This window comes from Phoca vitulina, unplaced genomic scaffold (assembly GCF_004348235.1).
Source record: "Phoca vitulina isolate PV1807 unplaced genomic scaffold, GSC_HSeal_1.0 scaffold81, whole genome shotgun sequence".
Taxonomy (NCBI): domain Eukaryota; kingdom Metazoa; phylum Chordata; class Mammalia; order Carnivora; family Phocidae; genus Phoca; species Phoca vitulina.
Genome location: NW_022589784.1, coordinates 6,187,892 through 6,209,643, shown reverse-complemented (window position 1 = coordinate 6,209,643; position 21,752 = coordinate 6,187,892). Strand labels below are relative to the sequence as shown.

Sequence of the window (21,752 nt, the reverse complement as noted above, 5' to 3'; positions counted from 1 at the left end):
CTCTGTCTGCTTCGGGGCGAAGGCAGGACTCACCACGTGATGGCAGGTGAAGCCCTTCATGACTGAGGCCTCGTTGAGAAACTCGATTCTCTCCCGCAGACTGGCCGACTCGTTGACCGTCTTCACCGCCACGCGGGTCTCCGCCTCGCCCTTGACAATGTCCTTGGCGTTTCCTTCGTACACCATGCCGAAGGAGCCCTGCCCCAGCTCACGCAGGAGCGCGATCTTCTCCCGAGGCACCTCCCACTCGTCCGGCACATACACAGAACATGGAAAGACTACTCCTCATTGATCTACACAGCGTCCTCGGCGGACCCCCGGGGGGGACCCCCAGCCACCCCCCACCGGGGCCCTCCCACTGGCCAATGTTCATTAAGGGACTTCTGTGGTCCAGGACTTGTGCCAGGCACTGGGTGCAGAGCCGAGAACAGGACAGGCGTGGGACCCTGTCCTTCATGGAGGGGACAGCAGAGGCTTGGGAAGGAGCCACCACCAGTCCAGGGTTCTGGCCGGTACGTGCCAAGCTGAGCCTGCCTCCTCGTCCTTTCTATCTGATTTCAGAGCCCCGCCACCCCGCAACACTACTTCCCATCTGAGGCTGTTGTTTCTGCAAAGTGCCAAGGGGATGGGAGACCAGCCAGCCTGCCAACCGCTGGCCGTACCAGTGAGCCCATCCGAGACTACCCAGCACCAGCTGATCAGCAGGCAGCCTATAGCCATGTGAATGAGCCCCGGCGAGATCAAAAGGTCTGCCCAGCTGAGCAGATCCCAGGTGGCAGACCCACCGAATTGAAATGCTGGTTGTTTCAAGCCACTAACTTTGGGGTGGTTCGTTACACAGCAGACAAATTTGCAGACGAATGCGCAAAGGCCTCATAAGAAAAGCCAAAATGGTTCTTGCTTTCCTCTGAAGGGGGGCTCAATTGTGCCCCCACCCCCCCAGAATTTATGTTGAAGTCTTAATCCTGGTACCTCAGAATGTATTTAAAGACAGGGCCATTCCAGAGGCAATCAAATTCAAATGAAGTCAGTGGGGGGGGCTCTAATCCCATATGACTGGTGTTCTTTTAAGAAGAGGACATTCAGACACAGACATGCACACAAGGCCGACCATATGAGGGCCTGGGGAGAACACAGTCGTCCACAGCCCAAGGAGAGAGGCCTCAGGAGAAACCAACCCTCCTGACGCCTTGATCTCAGACTCCCAGCTTCCAGAACCGTGAGGAAACAAAATTCTGTTTGCTAAGCCATCCGGTCCATAGTGTTTGTTACAGGAGCCCCAGCAAACTGATTCGGTCACCAGGGCCTCAGGCAGATGAGCACACACAGATGCTCAATGGGGGTACCCTGTCCCCCGGGGCTCCAAGCCTGGATCTTTCCCTGTGCGTTCCCTTTGGCCCAGGCCCTCCCAGCCTTAGAGACCCTTGAGGTCCAATTTCCAGCTTTCACCGGGCACCCCTGTGCCCTCAGCCGTTCCTGCATTCCCAGAAGGAAGCAGGGTGGTAGGGTGCAGAGGCAGCCCTGCACAGCCATCCTGGCCTCACCCCTTACCGTGGGGTCCAGTGGCAGCCCTGAGGTTCAGCTTCCCCACCTCCGAAGTGGGCTAACAATGCCATCCCCAAGCTGGGGGAGGAGGCGCCTCCATCCATGTTCACTCCCTCCCGCTCCTGTTCCCTGCACAATTCCCACCTGGAAGGCCCACCTCTCCTAGTTTCCCTATTCTGATGCTTTAGCATCTGGGGCCTCAATGACCTTGGAGGGATTGCCCCTCCCAAGGGCGGCCAATCCCTAGAGACAGTAAATGACTTGCCTGTGAGAGCACCTTCTATCTGCAAAACCACCGATCCAGAACCCAAGCCTTAACCCCCCCCAGGGGGGCCGATCACCCCAGAGCCAGCCCCTACACCCCAGAACCCACTGAAATCATTCAAAGCAGTGAGTCCTTGGTCTTACCCCGCCTTGCCTTGCCTTCCCAAGGACACCACAATAAAGGTTCTTGTCCACCTTCTCCCACACTCCCCTATCGGACCTGATGAAAACAAATCCTGGGTGTCCCTAAAAACATCATCCCCGTATCCCACGGCAGCATCCTGCCAGGCAACAGCGTTCATGCCTCGAAAGTCACTTTTTGGTTTCTGCTGCATGAAGGACTTTGGAAACTTGTAACGTGGCAGACGCTTTCTCCTCGGAAGGAGAGCCTCATCTGTAGAGGCTGTTCAGTGTACAATCAGGGGAAATACAGGTGTCAGTCCACACAGCCTCCTGCGGACCCCATCTTACCCTTCACTCTTGTCTTCCCCGCCCCTTATCCGCAGTGTCTCATTTTGGCTCCCGACCCCCAACCTGGATGGCAAGTCCATACACGGCCCTCTGGCTCTGACCCTCAGTGCGGGTCTCTGGCACAGGTCCCAATTCCACCCCCGGCCCCCAACAGCTGGGACACCGGATTCTCTGTCAGCCTCCCAGCCCAGCTCACGGGTCCCAGACCAGCTAGACCAGCCCGTCCAAACAGGTGCCAGACGGCGGGTGTCTGGCTGCTCTCAGTAACTCGGTCTCTGCAGCAAGGGGCAGGTCTGCGAGCTCACGTGAACCAGAGGGCTCATCTCAGCCTCCCCGGGTGCCAACCCGACTTGCACTTGACAGTGACGGCAGGGACCCCAAAAGGCAGGATTCTGGCAACCCAGGGGTACGGGGATGGGACTCACCGTCACTGGCACTGAGGTACTCGGGGTTTGAAGATGCGTACAGCGGTCCCAGTGGCCCATCCGGCTGCCTGGAAGAGAAAAAGGCAGACATTCCAGCTGGATATTCTCACGGGGCTCTGGGTCACTCGCACGGGGGGTTACAAGCCCCCCAGTGCCAATGACAACCCTTAGCAGCAGCATCCACGTGATCCTGGATAACATCCCTGCATCCTGGGGTGTTAGGAGTAGAAGCCCATCAGACGGCTACTTACGCACATCAACATGGGACCATACGCTGTAATTTGTGGCTGTCCGTGTAATACCTACAAGCCACTCGCCCTTTGCTGTTCTCATCCCAGCTCATGAGAAACAACTGCTAAGTTTTCAGGAAATCTGAGAGCAGGTTATTAATACAGCCATCGTCCAAAATTAAATGACATAGGCTTACGATTAAACAAAATGACATTGAAAGCAAAACTCACCACTTCCTAATTATCATTTTGCTTCTTACTATCATCAGTGGTATGTTTGTGGCTGGAAATTGGCCACAGTAGGAATATTTACATCATAGAAAGAAACAGGAACGGTACAAACCAAGACTTGATCTACTGTTCTGTTGTCTGTCCAGGCTTGAGAAAAGGATGGCAAAAAATGTTAACAACACAGAATAAGCTTAAAAGTGTGTCATTTCGGGGCACCTGTGGGGCTCAGTCAGTGAAGCGGCCGACTCTTGATTTCGGCTCAGGTCATGATCTCAGGGTCCTGGGATCAAGCCCCGCATCGGGCTCTGTGCTCAGCATGGAGTCTGCTTGGGATTCTCTCTTCCTCTGCCCCACCCCCTGCTCTCTCTCTCTCTCTCTCTTGCTCTCGCTCTCTAAAATAAATAAATCTTAAACAACAACAAAAAAAAGGATGTCATCTCTGTGGCCATGATTTGCAAATGGCAAAAAAAAAAAAAAATTTGAGAAAATGTTCCTCCAGCATCTAAGAGTTACTACGTGACTGAGCGAAGTCACTTCTTCGTTGATGAACCTACACATCTTAGTTCATTTTTACCTTGCTCTTTAATGAAAACAAAGTATCAGTGAACATTCAGGTCGAGCTATGCTCATTCATCACTGGCCACCACAGGTTGGCTGTAGATACAAAGGTTCGGGGCGGGGGGAAGAAAAATCAACCAAAACATTTGGTGAGAATCAACGAGCTAGGGGGAATTTAGGATAGAGAGTGTTACAAATGGTATTATGATCATTACCTGTAAGTTGCGTGCTATTCCCAACCCTTATGTCAGTCCAATTTATAATAAACTTAGCTACAGCTCTCTCTAGATCGAGGCATACTTTCTTTCCTGGAGAGCCAGTCTTTAACCATCTACCAGCATACCACCGCACCCACCTCTTTCTCAGGAACAGGTAAATACTTCCAATCACAACACTGAAGAGAAAGACAAAGATGAGGGGGCCGATGATGATTTTTGCAATATTCGACGGGACATCTACTGAAATAGAATAAGAAAATAAATGGTTCACATCAAAATGTGTTCCTATCACAAATCACACCTATACCTATAATGAAGGGCCACACGCACCTGCCCCTTCTCTTGTCCCCGAACCTCTCCCCTGGTCTCCCTGGCCCCTCTTTTCCAGCAGTCCTAAAACACCAGCTTGCTCCATGGGGCTGGGTGCCAGGCTCAGAGGCCCTGACCCCCAGACCACTGCCCAGTGTCAGCCTTCTCCCACCCGCCCCCCCAGGGCCAGCTCACAGGCACGCACCCAGGCCGTCGCCCAAGTCCCCACACTTGGAAGGGCCCTCATCCCTAACACTCCACTGTCACCATCTTGGAAGTCTTAATAATTTTTAGGGGCACCTGGGTGGCTCAGTCGGTTAAACGTCTGCCTTTGGCTCAGGTCTGATCCCTGGGTCCTGGGATCGAGCCCCACATCGGGCTCCCTGCTCATCGGGAAGCCTGCTTCTCCCTCTCCCTCTGTCCCTTCCCCCCCCAACTCGTGCTCTCTTGCTCTTTCAAATAAATAAAATCTTAAAAAAGAGTCTTAATAATTTTTAAACAAGGGGACCTGTATTTTCATCTTGCAGTGGGCCCTGCAAATTAATCCCAACAGCACCTCTCACAGATGAAAAATTCACCAGGAAGGGCCCTGTGTGCTAGGCGGTCCTCCCCTCAAAAAAATCCTTTTAAATTCACCGAAGAAATGCTATGGAGCCCTCGTTTTTTAAAAATTTGCATGTAAGGCCAAGTTGTCTGCATTTATAAACATGCCTGTGTATTCAGACTCTCCGAAGCCAAGGAGGAAAATGGGTTCTAAGGAATCCCGGAAGGAACCTGGTCCCTGGTCCCTAAGGTCTTTCCTATCAACAGCGGTTTACCCAACACTTAGGAAAACACCAGGTGCTATTTGAAGTGCTCTGTGCTGGTTGGTTTTACTTAATCGTCACATAAGCCAAGGTGGGAGGGACCGTGACTAAGACCAGTTAACAGATTGGGAAAAGAGGCTCAGAGACTGGAGGGGTCTTGCCCCAAATCCCACAACTGACCCCTGGTGGAGCAGGGATTTCAAGCGGGGCCATCTGAAGAAGTGCTTGGCCAAGGTCACGGAGGGCACCCTGAGACACCCTCCTGAATGACAGGAAACTGCCTCCTCCCCCTCCCCGGCAGCTCCTGGCCACAGAAAGACTCTGTAAATATTTGGTGGTTGAATGGGACATGAGAAAAGGAAACCTATGGCCACATGCAGTTGTCTGCATGTCCCTCCTCCTTGTCCCTTCTTCCTCAGGAGCAGGGAAGCTGGAGGTCACCAAGTTGCCAGGACTTAGCGGGTCTGGGGACACAATCGGAGAGCCAGGCTTCACCCCCCACACCCCGTCTCGGCTTCCCAGACCCCACAGTCCTGCTCACGCCACCGATTCCCGTGGCCATGGAACCAGGGTGAAGAAAGGGAAGCACCAGGGTGCAAAATTTGAGGACTCTTGCTCTGAGTCATGGAGATGCAGGGTCAGCCCCTGGGGGTGAGTGCCTCCTTCAAATTTGCACCTTGGGTGCCCTGCCTGCCTCCCTGCTGCAAAATAAAGAATTGTTTTAATTCTCCAGACTTTTTGCTATCTTTGGTAATGCTGGGCTGCATTTCCTTGAACATGTATCTTTTTTGGACATCTCTGATCATTTCCTCAGGATAAATTTCTAGAACCAGAATTGTCGGTTCACATAGTAAGATCCTTTATGTTTGATACATATTATAAAAGTAGTATATTTTAGGGGCACCTGGGTGGCTCAGTCAGTCAAGCATCTGCCTTCAGCTTAGGTCATGATCTCAGGGTCCTGGGATGGAGCCCAGCACCGGGCTCCCTGCTCAGCGGGAAGCCTGCTTCTCCCTCTGCCTCTGCCCCTCCCCTCAAGCTCATGCTCTCTCTCTTGCTTGCTCTCTCAAATAAATAAAAATCTTTTCAAAAATAAAGTACTATATTTTAGCACTCACCAACCATGAAAAAAAAGTCCATGTGTCTATAATTTGAATAACACTAAGTACTATAATTAAACAGAAACAAAAGCCTTGCCAATTCCATAAGTTAAAAATCACATCTCATTTTAATTTGCTTCTTCTTTTTTTTTTTTTTTTTTTGGTGTGGCTTTGAGGTTGGACTTTTTTTCTTATGTTTTTTATCTTTATATTTCATTTTAAATTGGCTATTGATGTTCTTTGCCTATCCTTGTGTTAGGATTTATATATATCTTCTACTCATGTCCTACACATATATCTTCATTTTATATCAAGGATATTAACTCTTTGTCAATGATATCACCAATGTTTCTCCCACTTTGATATTTCCCTTGGAATTTTATTCACGGCATCCCTGGTTTTTGAGAGAGAGATTCCAAATCCTTGAAATATCCTGGGTAGTAAGAGTGTCTTTGTTATTGACCAGCCCCTTGGAACACAACCTGAGCTTATGCTATAGGATGAGATGACCCAGGATGGGGGCTGGTCACCAGCAGACCACGCACGTGATTAGAAGGTTGGGGCCTGCGGCGGCCTGACCTCCAGAGAGCAGAGGGGCTGCAGAGGGCGTTCCATCACACAGCCAACGATGTGATCAGCAATGCCTAGCGAGGGACACCCTGGACACCAATGCTCAGAGGAGCTTGCTGGCTGGTAAACACATGGGTATGCGGGGAGGGCGTCGCCACACGTCCTGATTCCACTGGGAGAAGACACAGGCGCTCAGTGTCCTAGACCCTCCCGACCCTCCCCTGGGTGTCTCTTCCCTTGGGTGGTCCCGACTGATAGCCTTTATAATAACACCATCATTGTAATATAGCACTCTCCTGAGCTCTGTGAGCTGATCGAGCAAATGACTGAATCTGAGTGGGGTCGTGGAAACCCCTGAGTTTGTTGCCAGTTGGTCAGAAGTGGGGGGGGCTTGGAGAACCCCCAACTTGCATCTGGCATCTGAAGTGAGGGCCGTCTTGCTGGGAACCGTGCTCCTAACCTGGCAGGGTCTGTGCTCACCCCACTAGGCAGCATCAGAATCGTTGTGTGACACACCCAGCTGGTGTCCAGACACCAGAGAAGAATCACTTCCCACTTTCCCAAGTCCCACCAGGCCTGGCATGTGAAAATCCAGCCGGCCAAGCAGGAGCCTTGTCTCACCCCCTCCCACCCAAGCTCCCACTCCTCCTGGTCTAGAATCTTCCCTCTTTCCAAGTCATTTGTTCACTCAAGAGGCACCTCCTCCAGGAAGCCTTCCCTGACCAGTTCAGCCTTCCCAGCCGCCCACCCTACTGTCCACAGCGTGTCTTGCTCACCCAACGGCAGTATTCACTGCCTGCATATCAAGAGCACATCTGAGACTCAGCAAGCAAGCTCCCGTGTCCTCCTTGGAGGGCACAACCCATCAAAAATCAGTATCAGGACACTAGTAACTGGAGCTAATGTGTTCATCAGACGTGCCCTGGGCCAGCCACTTGACCTTCATAATGTCACTGAAACCTCCTTTCACCTCCAAGGCGGGGCGGGGAGGGGGGGGTATTCCTATAATTATCCCCATGGTCAGATGAGAACGTACAGGCTCAGAGAGGTCAAGCACACTGCCCAGGTCACACAGCAGCAGCCAGCAGACCCGGAGGTCAAGTCCAGGGCCCGCGGGCACAGCCTCCGAGCTTCCCCGGCCATCCTCTGCAATGTCCTGCCACGCCCAGCCCCAAGCGCAGACTTACAATAGTCTGTCACGTAGAAATAGGTGGCTTCTGTCCACGAGCCGTTGCCCGCCAGGGAGGTGGCCCGGACTCGCACGCTGTAATTCCCCGGCGGCAGCCCACGCAGCCTGCAGCCCCGCTCCAGAGCAAAATGTCTGCGGGAGACACAGAGGTGCAGCTCCTGGAAGACAAAGGGAGGAGAGGGGGAGGGTGTGGGGGGTCCTTCTTCGCCACTCGGGAGCGTCCATCCCTGGAAGGAAGGCGCGATCAGGGCACCGCGCGCTCCAGCCGCATCAGGACCGTCAGAATTTCCGCACGCTCGCCCTCCGGGGAAGGACGCGGACGTGGAGGCTGTCATCACCGATAACAGCCAACCCTTCCTAAACCGCAAGCCAAGCATTCGCCCTGGATCGGCTCATTTCCTTCCTATGACGACCCCACTGGGGCTCGGCCTCATGCTGGGGGCCCGGGGCGGAGGTCCGCGAACCTTCACTGTCAAGGGGGCCGGACGGTCACTGTGACCCACTCAGCTCTGCTGTGACAGCGCGAAAGCAGCCGGGGACCAAGCCCAAATCCGTAACATCCGTCCACAAACGGACGTGGCCGTGTGCCCACGGAGCGTCGTGGACGCCGAACGCTGAACTTCACGTTAAGCTGACACGTGTCGTGACACTGCTCTTCTCTCGACGTTTTGAATTGTTTTTTTCTCTCCAGCCATTTTAAGATATGAAAGCGATCCTTAGAGCTCAAGCTATACAAGAACAGGCGTACAAAAATACTTTGCCGACCCCTGGTTGAAGAGACGAGATGGTTGGTCGGAGGGCTCCTAGCTGGTAAGTGGCTGGGCCAACCACCCTTGAATCCAGAGCCACCTGGCTCCCAACCTTTTTGGAACCACTGTGAGGCCTTGTCACCAGGCCTCTAGAAAGTCCCAGAAGGACAGGAAAGAAGAGCCCCACATGACCTAAATCAAATTTCAGGCTTTGCCCCCACACACACCTCCTGGCCTCAGAACCAAACACATGCATGGGCTTACATATGCATGGGCTTAATGTCTTAAGGACAAATTTTAAAGCTCCTTCCTTCCCCTGGTGCAGCCTTTTGTTTTGATTCGATTTACTTGACCATTCTGAAAAAGAGTTGGGACCTACCTCAATCTCTGAAAACAGAGAGGAGATAAGTAAAGCGCACACACCCCAGTGATCACCGTGTAAACAGAGATCAGCCCAGACCTTAGTAGGAGAGGCAAGAGGCTCACTGGGAAGTGGGACCATGAACCCTGCACGCGTCGGGCCAAATTTTAAAAACTTTCCAAAACAGCTCCAAGTTAATAGTGCATGCAGAGAGCTGGACTGGAAAATTTTAGTGGGCAGAGAAAGAAATGTAAAAACTCCCGTGCTCATCATGTGACAATAACAGCAAGAAAACAGATCGGGCTGGATCGGGCTGGCAGCAGGGGGTGGGGGCTCTGGTCCAAAGGTCCATCCAAGTCGGATGAGTCACCAAGTAGAAAGGGACAAATAAGCAAATATAGAAACCGAAGGTAGCTGCTATCGGGGACAAAGGGGAAATGCATCCTCCAAGGCCGGCCATGCACCCCACACACCTCAAGGGGTGAAGGAGAGGGAAGGGAGCATGAACAGAAGGAACTAGACCCTGAGGCAGCTGTCTCCACAGACACCGAAAAACAAAAACAAAAAGCAAAACGAGAAGCGAAACCTAAAAGAAGCCAATTATATGAAAGTTTGTGCCAACAAGACAGAAGCTCAAAACCATGAAAAACGCTGAAGCAAAGGATAGGAGTACACCAAAATTAAAAAGCGATGCTCCTTCCAGGGAAGGGGGCAGTCCCTGGGGCCAGGGTCTTCTGGGCAGAGAGGGGACGAAGTAGGAGGGCAAATGACTTGAACGTGAGGTTCGAGGAGAGAGAGATTCAAAAGTGATGCAGCTAGAGGTGATTTCAGCTATCAGCCTAGCAAATACCAAAAAAAAAAAAAAAAAAAGTAGAAGAAGAAGAAAAAGAAGAAGACCTCCCACCAAATGCTGGAGAGAATTTTGTAGAACTGGCAAAATCATACCCCAACAGTACTAATGGTATATACAAAAAAAATTTTTTTTACATTATTTTTTTTATCAAAGCAATGTTAGGCAATAAAGAAAAATGGAGATGATCCGCCTTCTTATCTATGAAAAGGTTTTTTTAAAAGGTGATTATAATCTCTCACTCTCTCCCATTCCCTCCCCCCCTAAGTCTCTGTTCCCCTAAAGGGCAAATAGGGCCAGTCTATCTGGGATTGGTGCTGGGCCATGTGGGGCAGAGGCTCTAGTGGGGATTCCTACCGGTGACCCGTGGGCTCCAGGAACGGGGGAGGCAGTCCAGCCGAAGGCAGCTGGGAGAATTTAGGGTTAGGTCCAATGCCAATAGGGTAACCAACTGTCCCAGTTTACCCAGAACCAAGGGATTCCTAGGATGTAGGACTTCAGTGCTCAACACTGGCAAATTCCAGGCAAATGGGAAAGAGTTGGTCACAGCAGCAGGAATAAAACCAAGGAGGGTCTGTAGTGGAAATGTGATGCTCACTGCCCAGAATCCATATTCTCTTCCTTGCTGCCCACAACATCCCAAACTTCCTTTGGAAGCTGCCCCTCCTCCTTGCCTCCCATCCTCAACCCCACCCCGGTTCCAGGGCTGACGCTAAATTACCCGAAGCTGCCTGAAGCTGAAGAGTCCCATGAGTTCAGGGAAAGGCACAAAACTCGAGCCCAAATGAGCCATCAGGAAAATGCACATCCAGACCACAGTGTGATACCACTCACACCCACCAGTATGGCTCTAATCAGAGACAGCCTAGAACATGTGTCGGCGACCATGTGGAGAAACTGGAACCCTCAGACGCTACTGGTGGGGATATAAAATGGTGCAGCCCCTTGGGGAAAAAGTGGGCATTTCCTTAAAAGAGTTGGCACAGGACCCAGGAGCTCCATCCCTTGATATGCACCCAGGAGAACTGAAACCATGCGTCCGCACAAACACTTGCACGCGAATGCTCTAAGCAGCATTACTCACAACGGCCAGAAGGTGAAAACGACCCAAATGTCCGTCTACGGGTGAGTGGTAACAAAATGTGGTCCATCCACATGCTGGAATATTTCTCAGCCATGAAAAGGAAGGAAGCGTGGACATGCACCGCCACGTGGATGGACCTTGGAGACATTATGATAATGACAGAAGCCAGCAACAGAAGGACCATGTATTGTACGATTCATTCATAGGAAGTATCAAGAACAGGCAAATCCACAGAGACAGAAAGTAGGTTAGTGGTTGACAGAGGCTGGAGGGAGACGAGGCAGGGGAGATTGGGGGATGGGGGGACTTTTTAGGGTGATGAAAATACTCTGAAATTGATGTGGTGATGGTCGCACAACTCTGTGAATTACTAAAAAAACATTGAATTATAGGGGCGCCTGGCTGGCTCAGTCGGTGGAGCGTGCGACTCTTGGTCTCAGGGTTGTGAGTTCGAGCCCCACGTTGGGTGTAGAGAATACTTAAAAATTGTAAAAAATTAACAAAAAAACTCACCATTGAATTGTGTATTTTATTTTATTGTATTGTAAAGATTTTATTTTTGAGTAATCTCTACACGCAACGTGGGGCTCGAACTCACAACCCCGAGACCAAGAGTCGCACGCTCCACCGAATGAGCCAGCCAGGCACCCGAATTGTATATTTGAAATGGGTGTATTTTATGGTATGTGAATGTGTCACAGTAAAGCTGTTATTATAAAACAAACAAACAAAAACCCTCATGCCCAAGCCTGACTTTATGGCTCCCAAAACTAAAAACTTAAACTCTCTGGCCATTTACAGAAAACGACTTCTGACTTAAGTGACCGCCCTCAACTGCAGACGGTAGATTCGGGACCGCAAAGGTCTGGATTTAAGATGCTGGGTGTGTGACCCTGAGCAAGTCCACTCAGCTCCTCCGTACTCCTGGCCAAAAAAGGAGACACTAACAGACCCCACCTGGTCGGGTCACTGAGAGGTTCAAACGGATGGTTGCAAAGGACTCAGGGTTGTGTCTGGGACAGGGAAAGGGCTCAGTCATACCCAAGGAGGTGATGCGACTCAACTGCTTAAAGTCACACGGTCAAGGGGAGAACTGTGCGCAGGTGGATTCAAGCTCTGGCCGGCGCCTCTCCCGGCAGGAGCAGACCCCAGCCCTTCTGGGGATGGAGATCCACCCCAAAGTAGTTACGGGCATGGCTTAGAGTGGGGGCTGGCCAACGCCAGCCTGCTGCTTGTTTTTGTAAAAAAAAGTTTCATTGGCACACAACCATACCCATTATACAAGGTGGTTTCGAGCTACAACAGCAGAGTTAAGTATGTGCAACAGAGGCCATCCGGCTGGGAAGCCAGGTATGTTCGGTATCTGGCCCTTGACAGAAAAAATCAGTTGCCAACCCTCGGATTAGAACATCAGATAGTCTTGGGTTTGAATCCTGACTTTATTCTTATGGATCCTGGACAAAAAAATTCTGGCTGCCTCCGGACCAAGCTCACTGGGTTGTTCTGAGGATTTATTGCATTTCACTGGTCCTGAGAGGCATATTATTTTCACATTTTGGCATTTCTGAAATTGCAATGCAGCTTAGAAGCAACACCAACTCAGAATTGGCAGCATCTTTTTTTTTTTTTTTAGCAGTCCATAAAAATCATGGGGCCGCTTATCATGCCTTAGACGTGGTAAAATACGATAAATGAGTTAAGACCATGTGTGCACAGCGCTTCATACGTGCGAGACACACAGTGACCCCTCAGGACAGCTTGGCTCCTTTTTTGTTCTTCTTAGATGCCCTATCTTGGGAATCTCTGTGTTCACCCACCACCCCGCACGGTGTCTGGTAGTAAACGGAAAGTTCCTTATTAAGATCTTAAGTGATTTCTCCCCAGACTCAGAGAACTCTGTCTAAAGTGAAATGGGTCTCCTGTCATGTCAGGGGGGACACAAATGCACGCAGCCATCATTCATCTTGTCGGACGGAGCTGAAATGTGAGAAGCAATGGGAGAAACTGAGGAAATAAATAAGTTTGCAGACTGGAATTTCTCACCCGTCTCCCTGGAAAGTTATAAATCAAGGCATGGAGTCCTAATGACAACGTAGCTAATAGGAGAAGTATTTGGGCCAGAATTTAAGAAGAGGGAGGGGGTACCAGCGACAGCTCTGAGGTACGTACCCGAGCATCAGGGGGTCTTACCTCATCACCATAGCGCCGGTAACTCACTTCATACAGCACGATCAGACCATTGGGTTCCTTTGGCTCCTGCCACATCAAGTGAACGACATTGTTCTCGAAGATTTCGTGGGTCACGGGGCCAACAATGTCATCTGCCTTGGCTGTAAAGAGCAGTGCTTAGAGGCCGGCACCTGGCCCCTGGATCAAATACCACCTCCACCACCTACCAGCCGAGCAACCAACCTCAAGCTGCTTGCGTAACTTTCCCACAAGGAAAATGGACACGTAAAACTCACTTCTTCATAGGACTGTCTACATACCTATCTATCCATCTGTCCATTTATCTCATATCCCATTGGTTCTGTTTCTCTGGAGAACCCTGATTAATACCATCCATATATGTATTTCTTAATTTTAGTTTATATTTCTCATGGCTTATGTGTCTTTACTAAAGTTCATAAACTGGCTACGTATGACTCGTGTAATCAGACAATAATACCGGCATATATGGATGGCCCCTAAGGGCATTCTGCTCAGGGAAATCAGTCAGACAGAGAAAGACAAATCGTGTATGATCTCACTGATATGTGGAATCTAAAAACGCGGAACTCACAGGTAACAGACAGTAGGATGGTGGTTACCTGGGGCCGGGAAGGGCTGGAGGGGGCGGGGGTAATGCAAAGATACTAACTTCCAGCTTGGAAGACGAAGAAGCTGTAGCGATCTAACGCACAGCATGCTGACTAGAGTTAATAATACTTTACTCTACACTTGGAAGGTGCTCAGAGAGTGGATCTTAAGCGTTCTCGCTACAGAAAAAGGAACAGTCACCACGTATCGTGACGGAGGTGGCAGCCAACACCACGGTGGTAATCACACTGCAATACGTGCGCGTATTAACCGACACGCTGTACACCTTAGATGTACACAATGTTATATGTCAGCTGGGATCTCAGTGAGGCCGGCCGCAAATAAAAATAAGAAATGACAAAGGCAGGTAAGTTCAAGTACACATCTACGCTGCCTAACGGGCGGAGGGCTGGCCCTTGGTCCGCCCGGGTCTCCTGGCACCGCGACGGGGCCACCCACCTTCGGGCATGGTCCTGGCGCTCACGTAGGCCGCCACGCTGCACCTCTCCTCGGGGGAGTCTTGGTTGCAAGCCTGCAGCTCGATGCGGTAGCCAGTGAAGTGGCGCAGCCCAGAGATGACCAGGGATTCTTTGTTCACCACTTTCTCGAAGGGCTTGTGCTCCTCCGGGCTCGTGGGCGCGCTGGTCGAGGTGTTGGGGAAACCCGGAACCGTGGGCGCGGCCGCCGTCACGTTGGCAACGTCCCCGAGGGCCCGGCGTTTCCGCGATGGCCTGTCACGACAGCAGGACACACACGGTCATGCGGTCGCCGTCTTTAAGACAAAAACGATGCTGGAGAATAAAAGGCTCAGAATCAAAGACTGGTGCGGTGGGGATGCAAGGAGGCACACAGATTAAATGCAGGTTGCCCGGAATTACAACCCAGAGCAGCTCCCCAGGACGCCCTCGAGGGGAGGGGGCTCCAGGACCATCGGCAGGGGACACACACCAATATTCCCCTCAACATGCTTGATTTCAGGTTGTCGTATTGCAGATTAATCGGCCACCCCGGGTCAGCGTTAAAGACAAAATGCCTAAAGCATGTCAGAGTCTAGCTTTTCACGAGCCCAGCATCCCAAACCAGCATCATCTGTCTAAACAGGTAAAATGCATCTCCTAATTCTTATGACCATATAGGGCATCTGCATCATAGTAGTGACTAAATTTCAGTTCTTGGGTTAAAAAAAAAATCTTACCACTCAGGTTGGTAAGGGTAACTCAAAAAAAAAAAAAAAAATGCAGTCGACACACATTTCCCCCCAATTAAGAAGAAATTAAGAAATAAATGCAATAGCCTAAAAACTTATAAACACGCAAACACAAAAAGCAGAGAGAAAATTTAAATGACTCATCGTTCCACTGCCCTCTGTTTCCTGGAGGCAATTTTTTTTCCTAGAAATATTATGTGTAGGTATGAGGACCAAGCTAGCTTTGTAATCCTTTGTTCGCTTGTTCTGTTGGAAATATTCACCAAAGAGCTTCCTTAAAACGTAACGCCTTAAGTACTTAGCACAGAATTTATGTTTTGTCTTTTTCAATGTGAAGCTTTTCCCTCCCAGTTACAAAAGGAAACATGCTCACTGCAGAAAACTTGGAAAACTGGAAAATATTCATTTTAATGCACGAACCATAAATTACTAACCATCCTCCTATTTTATTTAATGCAGACATACCTCATTTTATTGCGCTTGGCTCTATTGTGCTTTGCGGATCCTGCATTTTTACAAACCAAAGGTTTGTGGCCGCCCCACATCGGCCAAATCTACCAGCACCGTTTTCCAGCAGCATTTCCTCACTGTGTGTCTCTGGGTCACATTTTTGGGGATTCTCACGCTATTTCAAACTTTCTCATTATTATCATTATTTGTTACAGCTATCTGTGATCGGTGAGTATGACTCACTGAAAGCCCCGATGATGGTCTGCATTTCGGAGCAGTATTTTTTAAGGTGTGTATACTGGTTTGTTAGACGTAATGCTATGGCACACCTCGTAGGCTACAGTCTGGTTCCAACAGAACATTCACACACACTGGGAAAGCAAAAACTTCAGGCGACCTGCTTTATTGCGATATCCGTCTTACAACAGTGGGTCTGCAACCGAGCCCACAGGACCTCTGAAGATGTCTGCATAAGAGTATCCCCAGGGTTTTTTGCTCTTATAAATATCGCTTTGATCATTGTCCGATTGTCTTATTAGATCCTAAAACTAGACTCTTAGAAGGGAAAATGCTAAGCTGTGCCTGTTCATCCATACGGTGAAACTGCTCTGCGGGACCTTTCTACTGACCGGGGGCTCTCACCAGCAGCCCCTGAAACTGCACCTCAGGGTAACCTCATCAGTACTCGGGGTTTTTTGGGTTTTGTTTGTTTGCAGATTTTCAGCCCAAAAGATTAACTGAAAAACAAGGCACTGTTGCTTTGTTTGCATCTCTTAAGCCCATTCCGTGTGAGCTTGTCTTTCCTTCCTTGGTCCCTTGTGTTTCTCTAGGGAAGTGTCCATCTTTCTCCTCTGTTTCTATGATGTTCTAGTGCTTTCCTCACTGTTCCTACTGCTGCCCTGTTTATTCACCAAGGATATTAACACTGTTATCAACACTACTGCCAGTGAGTTTTCTATAAATGATTCAAAACAGTCTTTCACATGTATCTGGACAATCTTGGAGCTCAGCAGACGTTTATACTTTTTCCTATACAGTTAATTCTCCATGGGGTTACCAAGGTGGTATGGCAATTATGAAAGGGATCGTCTCCTCTGTGTTCTATTCTAACTCTTGCTAGTATATCACCGGGCTTTTTGTTTATTTGTATTGTACCTTCTTTCCCAAACTCTCTTCTAAGAGCTTCATAGTTGATACCCTCGGGTTTCCAAGGAACACACTAGAAAAAGAGTCGGCACACTTTTCCTGTCGATGGTAGGAAGTAAATATTTTGGATTTTGCAGGGCCTGTGTCACCAAGTACTTTTTGTCTCTACTCAACTTTCGATGGGCTTTACAACTATTGTAGCTTGAAAGCAGGCGTACACAAAATATAAACAAATGGGAGTGGTTGCATTCCGATAAAACTTCATTGAGCAAAAAAATGGGCAGCAGGTTGTCCAGCCTGTTAACACCACAGCACGTCTACCCTTGCACTGGGCTATCTGCGAATATCAATGACATTATTTCACACAATCCATTCTTTGCTATTCTAATTTCTATTTTGTGTCTTATTGCATTGGCTAGATACCCAGGAAAATGTTAATTAGTAACGAAGACACTGGGCTTCCTTCTCAATGTAACAGGGACAGTTTAAATACAATGTTAGCTTGGCTGTTGGTTTCATCTAGGTAATATTTATTTACCTTGTAGCAGAAGTATTCTACTCCCGCTTTTCTAAAAGGCCTCTTTTTTGCTCATTTCCCTAAATTAGGAATTTTAATTAATACTGTCTCATGAGATTATCATATGATTTTCCTTACTGGGCCCCTGATGAATTATCGTTATCTCCTGATCGTAAACCATCCTTGTACTTCTGAGTGAAACAATATTGTCAGCACACTGTTTCATTTAGGACGTTTGGATCTAAAGTCTCATTTTAGCTGGTCCTGGGGTTTCTGTCAATATAGCATCTACATCAAGTTCTGCTAAGGGACGTTATGTTAGTTTCATAAAATGACCTGGAAAGATTTCCATAGATTTCTATGCTCAGAAAAGTTTCTATATCACAGAGTTTGAAATAACTCATCTATAAAATTCTCTGGGCCCAGGGCCTTTTTGGGACGTGATTTTTACTCATTTACCAAAGTTATTAGAATATTTAATTTTTTCTGCTTCATCTTGAATCAGATCAAATTAAAACCTTCCTCCTCACCGAAAGCTTCAAATTAAATAACACAAGACTGTCCAGCGAATTCAACATTAAAATCTTTCTTCGACCCTAGTTTCAGATCACCTGCTTTACTTCTAGTTATTTGTGGTTTTCATCCTTATATTTGCAAGTTCAACGATTTCCCCTCCCTCACAATACATTTCTATTTTTACCTCTTTAGGTTGTTTTCTTAACTAGCAAAATCATTTAATTTTGCATCAAAGCATCAAAGCCCAGCTTTGGTGATATTCTACAAATTTAAGGTACATGATATTCTCATTCCCACTCTTTTCCAAATGGACTTTAATGAAAGTCTCCACATCTGCTTCTCCCAAAAGGTATCAAAGCAATCAACTTTAAATCACCAGGGAGCACTTTTCTGTTCAAATGTTTGAAGTCAATTTTTAGTTTCTACTGCACTGTAGTCAGAAGAAAAACCCTACATGGGCAGGGGACATGCATTAAGATTTTTTGTTTGGTCTTTTCATCTGCAAGACCAGTGACGTTCTTGGACGGAAACCAAAGACAGACCCATGTTAGCAAGATTCAGAACATTTCCATCCAGGCATAAATGGGCCTTTTCCCAAATGACCACGACACTGGTGCCTCAGGGAAAAACTACTGAGAAATGGGTGTCCAAACATGAAAACTGGAACATGAAAAGGTCTCATCAAACAAGCCGAATGTATATGCGGTCACCCCCCTCCCCCGCTATCTGTTGTTTGGGGTTCCCACATTCTCCGCTGCCTACACACCCCACAATCTCATACCAAACCAGTGGTCCTCAACCAGGGGCGAGTCTGCCCCTCCCCCCACCATGGGGGAACATCTGACGTGTCTGGGGACATTTTTGGTTGTCACTACTTGGGGGAACACGTAAGCTACTGGCATTGTGAGACCAGAGACGCCGCTCAACATCCTACCATGCACAGGGCGGGCCCCACATCTGAGAATGATCTGGCCCTAAATGTCAAACGTCTGGGATTTGAGAAACCCCGATGTGGATGGACCCAAGCCGCAAATGTCTAGGCCTTTCTTTTCTGCAGGTTATATTCCAAATGGCCACTAGAGGTCAGATCAGGGCCACACAAATAGGCCTGAAAAATCAAGAAGCAAATCCTCTGCTGAGAGAGTAGCATCCCTCCACGTGGCCCTGACCTGCCTTTGCAAGCTCCCCTCTGGCTCCTCCCAGGGGCCCGTGATTCATCCCAAGGCCTTCCTTTCCCCAGCCTCTCTCTGCCTGTCCTCTCCTCCAGGACAAGCCCCCTTGGAGCTTCAAGACACAAATCAAAGGAAAGCCCGCCTGTCCTCAGTGGAGTTCAGCGACACGGCATGCCTTTGCTCACACGCCTGCAGCCCCGCACTTGCCACCCCAAATAAAAACATTCTGTTCGCAGATCAGGCTCCCCCCACAACCTGCTGCACGTGCCTCAGACTGTGGGGTCCAGGCGTAGTCCGGCCCACACCGTAGGTGCCGATAAACAAATGTTTAAATAAATGTTCAGCGGGTGAACGCAGGGGGGGAAATGCGTGGCATCTAAGAGGTGCCCGGAAAGTACCCCCTTCTGTTCTATTTTTTTTCTTAAGTAAACTCTGCCCCCGACGTGGGGCTCGAACTCCTGACCCAGAGATCAAGAGTCACATGCTCCACCGACTGAGCCAGCCAGGCGCCCCTTGATTCTACATTTTAGTAAGAGTGTGTTAGTGCAGATTTGTGCCCAGATCCCATCTGAGGGTGAAGGCAGTTCCCGTATGAATTCGTGAAGGCTCCAGTATCTGCAGAGCAGCCCATCACATGCATTAAGGCCACGGAAGCCTCTGGAGTCTCAAAGGCACACAGCATGCTTCCTGCCCTGCCTGGCCCGCCGGCCCTGCGCTGAGCAGCCCCCAGCGGCCACGCAGACCTCCTGCAGGTGAGTCGTACCTAGTGTCCTCAGCACCAGGGCTTGAAGAGGATTTTCTGTGAAAACAAAACCAACCACTTTGAGGACAGACAGAACTCGTTCAGACAGACCTCTGGCTTCCGACACCCTGGAAGCCACATTCCCTCCGAGCGGCCCAAGGGTGCCCTGCCCTTGACTGTGGACCACGTCTCCCACCCCCCAAATCACATCATCTCCATCAGATGCAGAGAACACAGCGGGGGCGGGGGGAGAATCAGAGAAAATACCCTCCCTTCCCCCGAGACCTGGCCAGCTGGGGTATCCCCCTCAGATGCCAAACTTGACTACATTTAAACATCACAACTGACTCGGCCGTTTCCTTAAGTCCAGTAGCATTTTGTTTTTAACGGGTAAAACAGTAACTGCCCCCCACCCTCCATGCCTGGGCTCTGACATTTAGCGCTCTTTTGGACTCAGGGTCGGGGGAAAAAAACACAAGAAAGAATTTTTTTTTTTTAAATGTCACACATCGATGGTTCTGGGAAAACGTCTATTCTTAAGGGAAGCGATGATAGGCATTTGAAGGAACCCATTTTAAAATCTTATTTTATCCCAATGTCACCCTTTGGGGTTTCGATCCACTTTGGAGACAGCGCATTGCATCAGACATTGCTGGGGGGCCCGTCTGCTGAGGGCGGTAAGGGGGCGGGATAGGAGGTGTCTCACAACCCACACCCCTCACCAGCAGCCGGATCCGGGGTCGGATCCCTCGCCAGCTCAGAAACACTGGCTCTGGACCCATGAAAGGGAGGTGACAGCTACGTCAGTGGGTTACTCTAAAGACTCATGAACTAATAGGACGCAGACAGCGCTGGGGTGTCGGGTGAGTGGAGGCAGGGATGTGGCTCATCATCCTACACAGGACGGCCCCACAGCAGAGGATGAGCTGGTTCCAAACGTCCACAGGGTCAAGGCTGTGAAGCCTGGGTGACTCACGTGCTCTCACGGTCCTAAGAAACAAGAACTATTATTATCTGCACATGGCAGATAAGTAAACTGAGGCATCGAGAGACACGTGCCGTTTACCTGAGCATCTCTGCCTCTGGGAGAGGCAACGACAGAGGAGTGGCCTGGGGTCGTCTTCACTGCAAACCCTCTCAGAGCCCATGTACATCAGCACATCCCTTCCCTCCTAAAGGAAACTCAACAGATTTAAACAGGAGAAGCCTCCCGGTTTTGAAGATGCAGTAGAAATTTCCAGAAGGACAAGAAGGTTGGCGAGATGAACACAGAGAATGCTCTGAGCTTGAGACTTCAAGGTAAATCAAGCATGGGGCCAGGTAGGCCTTCCTCAGGGTGTGCCGCAAAATCTAATGGAGCTCGTTTAAGAACGCAGACGGAGGCCCCAGGCTGGGATAAAGAGTTTGGGCCACGTGGGAAAGCAAATGTTGAGGGTTTGCGGGGTTTTTTTGTTTTTTGTTATTTTTTTTTTACCTTGTCCCCGTTTGGAGTGCTTATTTGCTCTTCCTGGTAAGGTTCCTATTGAATCTCCTCCTTTACCCGCCCACCCCCTGGCTCCCCTCTTCATCTTGTTCCCCTAATGACCCCCCCCTCCACATAGAGCCAAGGAACAGTCCTGACCTGGGGACGAACACCACATTGTGCAGGTAATCCTCAAAGGTCTTCCTAAAAGAGGACTCCTCCAGCTCCTTGAGGATCTGAGAGTCCGTCTTGGGGCAAGAGCAACATTCGCCGGCAGACTCCTCGTATTCACTCTGGTTGTGCTTCTGGGAGCCCTCGGCCTCGAACGGCGGAGACCAGGTCCGGGAGGGCAGCTTCAACCCTAGAGACAGGCAGAGCAGGTGGCCTCAGATCCTCCCCGAGCAACATGCACGCCGCCAAGGGGGTCTTCTCGGAGGGGCTGGGCACATGGGACACCTGTGCATGCCAGGGTGTTCCAGAAACTAGAAGACACCATAACCCCATTGGACTGGAGACTAAGGTAACCAGGTATGTCTTGGCCCCATGGAACCTACAATCTAGTGGCTGGGAATTGGGGGGGCTACATAAGAAACATAAACACATATACCATGGGTCAGCTCGCAGGATGAACATCAGAGGATGTGTGGGGCTGATGCTTTTTACGAGGTGGTCTCAGAGAAAGTGACTGCTGAGCAGTCCCGAATGAAGGAAAGGAATGAGCTACGCACACATCTTGGTGTAAAGCAGTTCAGACGGAGCAAAAAGCAAGTGCAAAGTCCCT

General features: G+C 49.6%; 1 protein-coding gene across 4 annotated transcripts in view; it reads right to left on the bottom strand.

Annotated features, from left to right (window-relative positions):
- Window positions 1-21,752, bottom strand: part of INSR (insulin receptor) — a 121,901-nt gene that overhangs the window by 7,903 nt on the left and 92,246 nt on the right. Inside the window, exons 10-17 of one of the 4 annotated variants that reach the window (XM_032394925.1) lie at window positions 21,131-21,332; window positions 19,531-19,566; window positions 14,219-14,490; window positions 13,151-13,290; window positions 7,915-8,074; window positions 4,080-4,182; window positions 2,706-2,773; window positions 34-278 (exon numbers count right to left, since the gene is read on the bottom strand). In XM_032394925.1, coding sequence (XP_032250816.1) covers window positions 34-278; window positions 2,706-2,773; window positions 4,080-4,182; window positions 7,915-8,074; window positions 13,151-13,290; window positions 14,219-14,490; window positions 19,531-19,566; window positions 21,131-21,332 — 1,226 coding nt within the window. The remainder of the gene's footprint in view (window positions 1-33; window positions 279-2,705; window positions 2,774-4,079; window positions 4,183-7,914; window positions 8,075-13,150; window positions 13,291-14,218; window positions 14,491-19,530; window positions 19,567-21,130; window positions 21,333-21,752) is intronic. The other 3 variants (XM_032394926.1, XM_032394928.1, XM_032394929.1) reach the window with 3 other exon arrangements.